This window comes from Ceratocystis lukuohia (genome assembly GCF_044167205.1).
Source record: "Ceratocystis lukuohia strain C4212 chromosome Unknown Supercontig5_pilon, whole genome shotgun sequence".
In the NCBI taxonomy this organism is placed as follows: Eukaryota; Fungi; Ascomycota; class Sordariomycetes; order Microascales; family Ceratocystidaceae; genus Ceratocystis; species Ceratocystis lukuohia.
The window spans coordinates 279964-293118 of NW_027263524.1; the positions used below are offsets into that span (position 1 = coordinate 279964).

The 13155-nt window shown below is 50.3% G+C and overlaps 3 protein-coding genes across 3 annotated transcripts; 2 read left to right on the forward strand and 1 right to left on the reverse strand.

Annotated features, from left to right (window-relative positions):
* Positions 1-326: 326 nt before the first annotated feature.
* HOO65_050078 (uncharacterized protein) lies at positions 327-1060 on the reverse strand (the record flags this gene model as incomplete). Its single annotated transcript, XM_071003513.1, has 2 exons — positions 327-800; positions 872-1060. 2 exons carry the CDS (start codon positions 1058-1060, stop codon positions 327-329), a joined length of 663 nt encoding a protein of 220 aa, XP_070858137.1.
* Positions 1061-3336: 2276 nt separating this feature from the next.
* HOO65_050079 (uncharacterized protein) lies at positions 3337-4372 on the forward strand (the record flags this gene model as incomplete). The annotated part of the gene is made up of 3 exons (XM_071003478.1): positions 3337-3451; positions 3537-3625; positions 3677-4372. The coding sequence occupies 3 exons, from the start codon at positions 3337-3339 to the stop codon at positions 4370-4372; spliced, it is 900 nt and encodes a 299-aa protein (XP_070858138.1).
* Positions 4373-5518: 1146 nt separating this feature from the next.
* HOO65_050080 (Transcription factor lepE) lies at positions 5519-8822 on the forward strand (the record flags this gene model as incomplete). The annotated part of the gene is made up of 3 exons (XM_071003146.1): positions 5519-7975; positions 8175-8309; positions 8385-8822. 3 exons carry the CDS (start codon positions 5519-5521, stop codon positions 8820-8822), a joined length of 3030 nt encoding a protein of 1009 aa, XP_070858139.1.
* Positions 8823-13155: the final 4333 nt, after the last annotated feature.

The following is a 13155-nucleotide window of genomic DNA, read 5'->3' on the forward strand; positions in this document are numbered from 1 at the left end:
CTTTGATTGCCACTTGTTTATGTGTTATTGTTAGTCCCACTATTTTCATGTTAGTAATAGGTCTTCAAGGTTTTACAGGTTGCATGGTCACATGGAGGCTTATTGTCAGTTGTATATGTTTTTCTTTCTTTCTTCATACCCAGAGCTTTTTTGTTACCATAATTTTGATTATTCCTATTTTCCCAAGCTATCTCCTCATTTCTATCTGTACTGTATTGTGGGCAGTTCTTAGTGTCTTGGTATACTAGGCGGGGGGGGGGGGTATCTTCTTTAACGCTTCAGTGTCTTGTCCCTTAGACCCCTGTCTGATTGCTCTCCCGCTACTGTCAGCATGTAGTCTTCTGTGGTTGTCCTTCTGCCGCTGCATTATGGGTCTCGCCCTCGCACATCTCTGGAGGATCAGGCTTCGCTGTCCGCATTTCCTTCCGGAGCAGCTCAACTTCGACAACCAGTGTATCCTTTTCAACCTTCTCAACTAATTTATCGCCCGCCAAATCGAAATACAATGCCCAGAACGGGCCCTCTCGTACAGCGACAAAGCCCTCCCAACCACACAGTGTCAATCGTCTATCCTGGCGCGTGCAGTCAAACGGGCCTGTCAAGTTACCCTCGGAGTCCTTCCGCACGCCAAATCGGAGTTCATGAGTAGCACGGTCCACATACACCCAGTTCATGATAGGGGCTTCGTCAGTGATGGTCGACACAAGCCCAGCATGTTTTGCGTCGGGGTAAGGCAGAAAGTAGCCGGCAAATGGGTGGCCAAAGGGAACGGTGTTGTCGGTGCCGGTGTCAATATACAGCTAAAGAAATGAATCATGTTGGTACGTTTTGGAGGCATGTCGATGGATGAATGGAGATCTTGCTTGCTTACCTTGCCCCCAGAAAGCACTACCTGCCGGTCTTGAAGGAGGGGGCTAAACACGGAGCTCTTGGGACAATGGACAATGAGGTTGTTCTTGCGCGAGCGATGCTCTTCTCGGCGTGCCTTTGCTTGGGCATTGCGAATCCCCTCGGCAGCTCCGAATATAACGCCAAAGCCAATGAGCGTCTCAAGGACCATTGCAAGAGTGAGTAGACAAGGCAGTCGTATGCCAAGATAGAAATGACTGACAAAGCGAGGGAAGGGAGAACATGCTAAACGGCTAGACGAAAATTCAGAGGTGAGTGGGAGAGGGAAACCCCAGTGTGTTAGCTTCGAGTAGACAAAACCACCAAAATGGCACGATACGTCTACGTGGCACTCTATGGTTCCTACAACATGGTCCATAGGCATTTTGGGGGAGGGACGAAACAGCGACGTGGCGGCGGTCAGCGCGGGTGTGCTGCTGCCCGCTGGAGCCAGCCACAATCACTTACACTAGCCTAGACGCCGGGTCAGCTCATTCATGACGCCATGGATGCAGCCCAGGCCCTAGAATTAACAACCGGCCGTTACGAGGAGGAGGGGCCGTCCTCATGCTTCATGTCCTTTGCCCGTAGTGGCTGGATACACAAGTATCAGGGTAGCAAAAGGCGGTCTTCGCTTTGTGTAGGCTCTGCATGCGGGGACAACTAACTATAGGGGGGAGGGTGTGGTAAAAAAAAAAGGCAAGGCACTAAATTGCGCGGGAGGCATTTGGAGAAGCCTTCCATTCCACATGCCCGCTCGGCCCATGTCAGAATGGCGGTTAAGCTGCAGCGCTGGCTTCGGGCTATGCAGTATGTTATGCAGCACATTATAGGCCATACAACCTCTGTTCCCCCCAAGTTTGGCCGAGCTGTTACACCATGAAAAGAGTAATACACATACCCCTCCCCCTTTTTTCCCCCCTCTTCCCTTCTCTTCCCTAGAGCAAAGAATCAGCTCATGGGGTCTACATCAGCTCATAAGCCATAGCGTAGGCAAGTGTGGGTGACACATCCGCTGTAACATGGCCCGCGATGAAGCGTAGGTCGTCACACAAGGTAGAACAGCAGGAAAAAAAAGAAAAGCAAAAAGGCCCTTATGATACAAGAGAGAGGAGGGGGACCAAACCACAATACACCCGGGGAATACTGCATAGAGTCTTCTTCTAGTTTCAACCTCGGCTTTGGGAGAGAGCCTAATAGTGACATGATAACGCAAAGGTTTGGCCGTCTCCGAGAGGGAAAAAGAAAGCTTCGGGCTTTCGGAATGTGCAGGAGGTGAAGCTGGAGTGTGGCAACAGTTTGTGTAACGCGATACAATTCGGAGGAGCCAGTTGAAGCTTGAGGTTTAGTGCATGTTATGCAACTAAAAGGCATATACAGATACAGGGCAAGGTAGATGTTAGATCACAGCAGGTTTAGGGAAGCACGGGAAATGCAAGAGTGGCATGAATTACTTGGAGTGAGAACTTGGCACATACTTGCCTGACACCGCTGTGTTAGAGACAAAGAGAATCATGAGTCGTAAGTCCTAGCCATGGGCCATGAGCTATGAGCCATGAGCCGTGAGTCATGAGCAATGAGCAATGAACCATGAGCCATAGCCATGAGCCATGAACTGCAGTAGTCCTAACATCGTTCTTCTCTATGGGTTCTATCTTGCCATACAGCACCTTATTGACACCGGAGCCTGCCCTCCTGCCCAGGAACGAGCAAAACATGCGACTTTTCCGTTACGCAGCCTTGCCTTCACGAAACTGTTCCCATGCTCCTTTCTTGTGCCTCACCAGGCTGCAATTTTCGACTGTATCCTTCTGCCGTTATACGTTATACGCAGGTCAAAAAAGACCAAAACATAGCTCACCCACGCCATGTCGTTGAAAAATCATAGGCAGAGCAGTTGCCATGACACGCCAAAGCGCCCTTGTCCCCCGCGTCTTCCTACCCTATACTGTTGTTTTGTCGTCGGCCTTCCCCGGGATGCTTACTAGCTAGTAATACTGCGCCCCGTATCATGCAGCCGGCCCGGTCGTCTCCTTACTTCTTTTCGGTCTTTGGATGGTTACAGTGGTGGTACGTACAGCATACAGGCCGGGCGGCTGTGCCTTGGAAGCTTCGTGGAGGGCGTAGAGATATCAGGCAAGGTAGATGATTATACATGGACGAAAGGAAGATGAGGCATAGGAGGTGAGAGATGTGAGGTGGAAGATGGAGGATTGGAGATGGTGGATGAAAAATGAGAGGCGAGAAGAGAGGCGAGAAGAGAGGCGAAGAAATGCCTCCTCGTGTCTCCACTGGCTCCAGAGGTGTATAAAGCCAGGCGTCTCGCCGCTGCTTTTCCTCGCCGTTCTCTTCCCTTTCCCTCACCATCAGCTTTCAGTTTCACTTCAGTCTTCCACACTCACAGTTCACTCTTCTTCATTCTTCCAGCTTTCGCTTTACCTACTCAAAATGTCTTCTCCCATCGTCCCCAAGATCGGCTCCGAGAGCACCTACCAGCAGTCTGGCAGCCAGCCCAACAATGTCTCCATGCCTAACCTTTCGGGCCCGGCCAACGGGGTCGTCGGTGAGTACAGATCGCAATGAGCGTAGTAGCAAGTAAGCAGACCTAGCTAACCCATTTCTCTCTCCCACTTTCTCCGGGAATCTAGGCAACCTTCTGAAGGGCCCTGTCAGCAAGGAAGGCCAGCTCAAGGACGCTGCCCTGATGGTCGGCATCAAGCTCGATCTCGAGGCGGAGGTTCATCTCACGGCCCGCGTCCGTGGTGACATCTTGGTTGGCCTATACTAGCAAGTCGATGGCGCTGATGTGCTGCCAAATGAGGCAAATGAAGAGGTCGAGGTCGGGAATGAACGGGGGGTTGACAGTGGATCCGACAACAGCGATTACGACGGGGCGCTTGGTGTCATCAGAGTAGTTACACCGGCCCCGAGAGGGACACCTGGCACAAAGGACAAGGTAGAGAGAGAGGGATCCATGGGTTGGGCTCAGATAACCTCTGTTCCAGCTGCCGCCGCTCAGACAGGCCCAAGCTCTACTCCTGTCTCTCTCGCTTCTCTTTCCTACTCTCCTTCTCCTTCTCCTTCTTCTCCTTCCCCTCCTCCTTTCCCATCTCCTCCCCCTTTCTTTTCTCCTCCTCCTCTTCCCCCTCCTCGACAATCGCTCAAAGATGCAAAGCAGCCACTATCTCCACCACCACTACCGCCGCCGCCACCATCGCCGCCTCGGCAGCCATCAACTACGACTAAATCTCTGTCAGAAGAACCTTTTCTCCTCCAGAGACAGCCCAATTCCTCCTCCACCACCACCACCAACACTAGACAAGCCAAGCAGGGCGGCACAGCGACTAAGCAGAAGGAAAAAGGGAAAGGCAAGAGCAAGAAGAAGAAGGATAATGACGATGACAATGACACCGCCGCATCACCCGCACGCTCATCGGGCTCTTTCAAGAATCGTCTAATGAAGCGTCGATTTCGGTTCTTTTAGGGTTGCGGTCGACGGGATCTGAGTCTGGGTTAAGTATCACGACGGAGCTTGCTTTACTTGCTATGTTCTTCTTTTCGTACCTTGGGGTCCGCCTCTTTTGAGTTGTCTACACTGTTGTTGGTTTCTTTTTGCTTTCGTTTTTTAGTTTATTCGTCTTCCTTTTCCCCGCATTAATACCTGATTTATTATATTCGCTTTAAATTCGGCACTCGTAAATATGCCATGTTCGTGATGCCGGTCCGTCTTATCAGATCTAAGCGAGCCTTGCCAAAAGGAGCAAAAAGCTCTCTTCTCAGCTTGCTAGTAGAGGGAAAACGGGGGAGACAAGGAGGCAAAAAAAAGAGACGAGATGGCAACAAAGACACGATCAAGCACTCAAGCCGCAGGCTATGCCTTGTGGCTCCTCTTATGACTCGTCCGCCCTTGCAGCTCCGCCCATAAAGTCGGCAAGCTGCAGTAGAAATGCCAAAAAGATCTGATAAGCACAAGGTCTCACGCAGCTTTGCAGAGCCTCCACCCTGCTCGGACATCCGAGATCGTAGACTACGCCACAGCGCCACAGTGGCGCATCCTCGGAGTTTTCGGATGAAGACTATCCCCGAGGATGGCTGCGTCTTATCAGATGTGATGAGTCAGCATGAGCTCTTGGAGAACAGTACCCTGAATTCTGGCTCGAGCTTTTTTTGGTTACGCTTGTTTAGTACATTTTTTTTATTTTTTTGCGTCTTATGACAGTTTGAAATATCCTTGTGTATTTTTTGCTATTGAAGCTGTTTCGTTTATCCTCATCACGAAGACATACAATACAATACCTGCTCTTGCTCTTGCTCTTGCTCTTTTCATGTCGTCGTTACTGTGTGCAGACTTTTCCTGTGCTACGTCAGAATTTGGAGCATTAAGCCCGCTGTTATTATTCATCAAGTCTGATCTGATGCTCCCGTAATCTGCAGCCGCTGCTGGTGGTTGCATCATTACCATATGTTGCTGGCTTATAGTTGACTCAGTCTCTGCTTATCCTTGCGTGGTCTGCTATATCCTCTGCTTCTTCGACCTCCGACCTTCCCTCATCTCCTATCCAAGCCCAAGTCTCGAACACCTGATTTTACACCCCCCCCCCTCAAATCCTCATCCTACCCTCTCCTCCATATGGCCGACGAAAGCGCGTCGCCGACTTCTGCCGACGACCATATCAATCACCTCGACGATCACTCTCACCATGGCGATGACTCTTCCCGTCCCCGGAAACGCCAGCGTGTGCGTCTAAGTTGTCTAGAGTGCCGTCGTCGCAAGCTGTCCTGTGATCGTGGCTTCCCATGCCAGCGCTGCACAAAAAGCGGCACGCCTGAACGCTGCCAGTACGAAAGCCAGGATGGCACTGTTCTAGATGCTTCTACTGTGGCCGCCACTAACTTGCCGGTCTCTGTCCCCGTCTCGGTACCTGTTTCCGTGCCCGTCGCACTGCCCGTCTCGGTATCCGGTCCGATCCCCTCATATGCCTCAACTTGCAATGGTGCCGCCACTACATCTACTGGCTCGCCTGGTCTGCCACGCCTTAACCGGCATCTACCAGACCCCGATGCTGTCCTTCGTGATCCGCCCCGTGACCTCGATCGTATCCGTAAGATGGAATATGAGATTGCTGCGCTCAAGACGCAGCTAGCGCGACAGGCTGCAGCTAGCGCCAGCTTGGAATGCTCAATGACGGCAGTTTCGGCTTCGGCCGCCGCTACTCCAGGGACCCAAAAAGGCGAAGCCACAGCTTCGGGAGCTGTTGATACCCCCGACCGAACTGAAAACGGGACAGCAGCTCAAAACCTAAGCCAGTTGGACGCAACCCAGCCGGGTGACAAGACGCTGATAGAACTTAACTGTCCTGATGGCCTTCTTAACAAAGAATTACGCTTCTTCCGCGGCAAGGAGTTTCGCACGCGCTATTTCGGGCCTGCCAACGCAACCATGGCCTTCTCAGAACTCAACGGCCTCTGTCCATTTATGAAAGAAACGGCGGAAGAGTGGCTCAAGCCTGCGCGGCTACAGGAGCGCAAAGACAAACGCAAGCGCCAAGACTACCAGGACGTCAAATTTGCAATGCCGGATCCCAGTTTAGAAGCACTACTACCATCTCGCTCCGAGACAGATGCGCTAGTCTCATGTTATCTCGACCAGTTCGAGCAGCTCCACCGTATTATGCACATTCCAACCTTCTTACGCGAGTATAAGGCGTTTTGGGATGGCCCTTCCGGAAACACAAAGACCGGGTCTAGCACCGCACTCATAGCGCCAGGGAGGCCCGTAAGGCCAGCAGCAATGACAGCTCTTGTGCTTGCTATGCTGGCAGTGAGCAGCTCGCTGTATACAAAAACTCCGGTCAAGTTCATTGGTGTAATCAGCACAGCGCGCCATTCGGCCGGACGGTGGATCGAAGCTGTTGAGCGGTGGCACGGCGAACAGAGCTACAAGCACCGGCGACTGGTACACTACCAGATATCATGTCTGCTGTATCTCGGTAAACGCATAAACATCATCAAGAAGAAGCGATTTTGGACCGGCTCAGGCTCGTTGATCCAGGAGGGCATTGCTGTTGGTTTGCACCGGGACCCAGCAGCTATGAACAATCGCATTTCTCCGTATAATCAAGAGATGCGCCGGCGCATCTGGGCCACTATGCAAGAGTTTGATATGCAGGCTGCCTTTGACTATGGCTTGCCGACACTCCTCAGTCAAGTGCATTCCGACGTTGCAGCGCCAGCTAATCTTGACGACGACCAATTTGACGAAGACAGCATTGAACTACCGCCGTCTCGTCCTATCAAGGAATACACATACTCTAGCTATCAGCACCTCTCTCGCCAAAGCTTGCCACTCCGGCTCGAACTATCTCGTATCCTCTCCGGCCCTCCCGGTGAAACCGAATATGACATGGTCATTCGCTACACCAACGATCTCACCCAGGAAATCGATGCTTTACCATCGTGGGAAGCCGCACCATCAGCACATGGCTCTGAAGATCCAAGCATAAACCCCAGTGCCGCCAAAAAGCCACTGCTAGCCTACACGCTTCTCCACATCCAGTTGCGGCAGTATATTCTGCCCCTGCACCAACCATATCTCAAACTCCGCACCTCCAATGCCAAGTACCAGTACTCTGAGATCATCTACTACAACGCAGCACGTGACATGGTGCTCCTTCACGAAAAGCTCTTTGAGCAGGGTGTCCGCACCCTCAACTTCCTTCGTGAGGATGCACTCACCATGACCATCAACCTGTGCAGCGTGACATTACTTCAGCCACGGGGCTCCACAAACATGATCATGATCAACGCACCACACACTGTCAGGCTTCTTCAGAAGTGCATCGAAATGAAACGCGATCGTCTACTGCGTTGTGGCAACAACGAACCCTGGGGCTTCTGCATCATGTGCTCGGCTTTGGGCCTGCTGCAAACCCATTTGGGGGCAGAAACAGCCGAAAAGGCTAAGCTATGCGCCAGCGAACACTTTATGAATCTGCACTATACAATCCTAGCCAATCAGGTCGAAGGCCAGGACCTGGAAGCACATGCGTTACCACAATCCGAACCCATAGTTCTCCCAAGCTTGCAGGTACGTTCTTTTCCTATGCATAGAGGTACAACATGGGGCAAATTTCCGTGCAACATCGTATAGCTCTTGTTTGCTATACTCTCTCCCGTCCCCCTTCCTCCATTCTCCTCTGTTACTATATCTCCTTCTCCCATTCTCGCCCGTTTTCCCCCATGGCTTTTTGCCCCTCCTTGTCCTCTCTACTAATTCACCTCAATAGTCTCTTCCCTACCCCATCGATATGGATATTTCCCCCTCCTCTGCAGCTGCAGCTGCCGCTGCCGCTGCTGTCGCCATGATGACATCAGCTCAACCTTGGCCACCAGCCCTTGTCACTGATGGCCCTTCTGGACAGGTACGTCACTCTTGCTCGGACATTACTCGGCCCCATCACCAGTCCCGCACATGTCGTGAACTGCACTCGCATCAGCCATCATCTTCTGTGACTGCCATCTCGTCTCTCATGTCTACATCTGATTCCCTGTCTGGCACTATTTCATCATCAACCACTGCCCCGTCTACGACGCTCTCACTGCCAGGCGATCCACTGTTCTCACCATCGCCATCGCCATCCATGTCTCCAACAGTCGCATTGGAAAATGAGGACGCTGCGAAAAGTCGCTGTCAAGGGACTTGCACCGGCCCAGGCTCTTCTGCCACTGTCACGGCTGCTGCTGCTGGTTGCTCAAGTGATGATACAGCTGCCGCCGACCATGACCAGGGAACCCCGTTACTAAGATCGCTCCTTGACGCACAGGCCCCGCCGTCGTCCTTGCTCAACAACAATGCCGACTTTAGTCTGGAACTCCTGGGCCTCAACTTCAACGAGATCTGGGGTGATTCGTGGAACAGCCTCAACGGACCGTAAACGTATTTCTATCAACACGGACATGTAGGCAGCTAGGGGAGACAGACAGGGAGGATTTGTCTCTTCCCTCTTCATGCTTCAATGCAAAAAAAAAACCCCTCTCGACGTTTCAAGGTGAGGCGAGTTCTCCTTTTTTTCCCTTCCTTCTGTGTTATCTTTTTTTCCTTGGTGTTCCACTAGCTTGCCCTGAGGGAAAAGAAGGGGAAAGGGTTTTTGAGACTTGGTTGTCAAAAAGATTTTGGCAAGAAAAACAGATGTGGCGCGCTATTGGTACGCGAGCCAGCGTATGATGTGAGTTTGTGAGTGCTTGTGCGACGTGACATGCGTGGACGACCTTTGATGACGGCCCAATGACGATGCAGCGCGACGAATCTATCCTGTGTAACACTACTATTTGTTTTTTTTTCCTATTATTTCTTGTATATTGGGCATTTTGGCTGTTTCTTTTTCTGTTTTGTTACTTTCTCTCCATCTAAAAGAATTGATACCCCTATCTTCATCGCCGCCGTCTCTACTACCAGAAATAAAATTGTTTGAAGAAAAAAAAAACATGCATTCACATGAGGTGAGTCAACCAATACATAGCCAAGACAAGACAGTAAAAATGTGGGTGCAAAAATCCAAGCTCAGAACCGGAGTCGAACCGATGACTTCAAGAACTGCAGTCTCGCACGCTACCACTGCGTCACCTGAGCTTGCGATTTTTCAATGGCTTTATCAGATACTAAGAATCCTTTTTTTGCAACCCCTTACGGTATGCCAACTCTCCCTCTTAACAACTCTCCCTCAACTCTCCCTCTTACAACCCTCGGGGGGGTACCTTTGAGGTCTGGCGCCTCCCCTTCTTCCGGGCTGCTAGAGGACGACGCCTATGACACTGATAAGCGTCTTTCATTCTTTTCTTTTTCTTTGACTCTGTCATGGATTCTGACAATGAGCTGTGGAGCCTTGAGGCCGCTCTTGCCCAACTTTGAGGAACAATCTCGTCGTCGACTCGCCCCCTTTTTTCACGACAACTTTCGCGATCGCCAACTCCTCATCGCCACAACACCACTCCAACTCAAGGAGTTCACCTTCACGCTCAGGACTGAGTATTTGAGAGTTCACACAGTCCACACCTTTTTCTTATGTTTTGTTTTTTCTCGCGCTCCTCTGTCCTCGGACAGACTGGTGACTGTGGCAGGTCACTAGAAAGGGGGCTGCCTTAGGTCACATCCACACCGCATGAGGCAGCGGCCACTAGGGCGGTGGAAGGATAGACCATGAGCCCTCGGATGCTCACACAGTATGGTTGACTTTCTCGTCGCTTGACGGGATGCCCAGACTGCACTGGAATCTGTTGTCTTGTCTCCATGATCTTCATGGCTTCAGGACACATAGCAGATTTTTCAGAGGAACGAATGTTTGTGGGGAAGTTGGGAGTCGATTCCACTTCTGGGTTTAGGGTTTGTCTGGGGTTTTTGTCGGTGGGGAAAGGGGGATGTGGAAAATGGGAAAACCAAAGGTGTTGCAGCAGCCACGCATAGAAGGACAAAACCACTGTACTCCGCCGGGGCCTACCCCCCGTGCCGACAGCCGGGGGCCTTTTAGACTAGTTTTTACACGGGGCCTCCACCAACCAAAAATATCAGGTAACCAATCCTGGAACCCGACAGGTACGCCCTCGGGCCGCGCTATACAGAGACCCTCCTGGCTATATTGCTGGACCCTAAAAAGTCATAGGAGAAGGCTGAAGTCTATGCGTTCCTGTCACTGCGGACCGCCCGGGAGGTGCTCCCGGCCGGAAGGCCGTCGTATTACGGTGAAATACCTGTAGGTAGACGTTAAATAGTACAAACAAACAAACAAACAAACAAACCCTTACGGTATGCACTAACCCTAGTGTAGTTGGTATGCGTGCTTGTCTAGTCCGGTAGTTAGTCGATCCGACTACGTTTGATCCGAGCAGCTCCCTTAAACGTTAAATATGTTCAATTTCAAGTCCAAATTCCCACAGGAATTCTTGCACTCAGCATCCTAGAATAGAATAGAATAACTCCCCCTAAGTAGTCCAGCCCTGGCCCTTGAACCATGAACTAAGGCGAAATGAGGGTTGAAGTTTGACACGAACGAGACTGAATGAGAACCAATAGCAAAGGACAGAGGAAAAGAGAAACCCAAGGGAGGCATTCTAATCTGGGTTTCTTGCCTCGTCTCATCTAAAGTGACTGCATGTTAATTGCGATCCGCACAGACGTGAAATTTCGGGAAGCTAATGAAGCCAGTTCAGCTAGGGTTTATCAAATCAACCCAGGCCCCAGAGTTTTTTCAATTTTTGCTTGTGTTTGTTGTTACTTTGGTGGCCGATCCCACTTAGCTCTGCCATGTCACTCTCTGTCTTCTGCTTTCCGTTGCATCAAGGACATGAAAATTTTCTTTGTAAAAGAAAGGCGTGCCTCGAGCTAATGAAAACGAGGGCTTGGGATAGACTAAAGTACAATCTAGGAGCCGAACGACAATGGGTAAGTAGGCAAGCTAACGGGTGCTGTTGCTAATTAACTTACCCCTGATATTAGCCCGCCTCGAGGTAGCACGCTTATGTTGGACAACGGGTTGGTCGAGTTTCATTTCGGTATTGCTAAGCTAAAGTTGCGAGGACGTTTTGAGGGGTTCTTTATCGACTTGGGTGGGCTGTGGCTGAGCCGGAGGCTAAAAGGGAAGGAACAAGAAAATGGACATAACAAACGCCACAGCGTATTTTTGTTTTGTGGCGGCGTCTGAGACAACGGGAGGTGGATATGCACCGAGTCCAGTTCGCGCTTTGTTTTGGGTTTTGTGTCTTTTTCTTTTGTGCCCTTTAATTAATTAATTTTTTTTTACCTTTTTCATTTTGTAACATGATGCTGCGGAGATGGTAACAGACAGCGGTGAGTGAGCTGGGCCGTGCATATGGGTAGTACAGAAAAGGGAGAAGAACACAAGAGATAGACATACTAGTCTCTTTTTTACCTCTCATTGCCTTTTTTTTTTCTTTTTATCTCCGTCTTACATGATTTTTTATATTACTGTATTATTCTTTACAGTCGGCCAACTCCCCGTTCGTTCGCTCAGCTTACCATCATGTAACCATTGTTCTTCGTTCGTCCTCAGTCACTGCCCAAAAGTCTTGGCAGTCGTTTTTGCACCATCCCTCAAGACCCCGTCGCCCCAATGCTCCTTCCCCCCTACCTCCAAGGTAGCTGCCCCTATAAAGAACAGGTTTTATCCGGGTATGTACATATCATACATGCACGGTTACAGGTACAACACAGGTACAGTACAAGATACATGGCTGCAACAAGTAACCCCAATGCTGTGCCGTGTAGCCTGCCTTAGGGGTGGTCTGCTTGGATATATTGTCCTGAAGCACTGACTCTTGTCTGTTTACTTGTGTGCGTGCGTCTGTCTTGTCTGTCTAGTCTGACATCATCCCCTCAAGAAAATCTCAGTGCGGCTGCAACTGTGCCAAAACACGATGAAAGCCGGATGGATTGGATGAACGTGTGACTTCTTCTTTTTTTCTTCTTTTTTTCTTTTGCGTGGTGTCTTTCACTTTTGCTGTTTTTCTAGTAGATTTATAGCCAATGTACTGATTTAGGCTGGGAGAATATATCCAAATTTCTGGGAGGGAAAGCCCCTGGAAGATCAGTCCGGGTCAGTGATACGTACATATCTGCTCTGCTTGGTTATGCATGTCGCATGCATGTATGTACATCGGTGTATGTATGTAAGTACGATACATACGTATGTATGTGTATACATGGGTCGCATTGTACTCCCGTTTTCCAAGGAAGGAAGAAGAGAGCAAAGCTATCGCCAACATCCAGGGCGTTCCTTCCAGTAATAATAACATTTGTCGCCGGCGCTGTTTGTCCTGTTTGCTGTGTTTTGGCTGTTGCTATTTTGTTGTTCCCGTTCTTGCTGTTGTTGGCAGGTGCGTTTGTTCGTTTTTCTTTCCGATTCGACCAGGCAATAGAATAGACAAACGGAAGGGTCAAGCCACAACTTCCGCTTTTCACTTCTTCTTTTCTGTTGCCCCCCTCTTCTGTTTTTTTTTTCCTCTCGTCTTCATTCTCATCTTCTAATCTTCTCGCCTTCTCGTCCTTTTTCTCTTGTTATCTCCGACCCATTGTTTCAAACCCTAATCGCTCCTGTTGCAGCCTGTCCGTCTGTCCCACTGCTGTTTTTCCTACTTCAACCCACCTCTTTTTCTTATTTCTCTATCTGGCATTGTATCTTCTTCGTCCGTTCTGTGTTTCTTTCTTTTTTCTCCGTCTTTCCTCTGCCCCGTCTGTGCGAGCCACTGAGCCCAAAG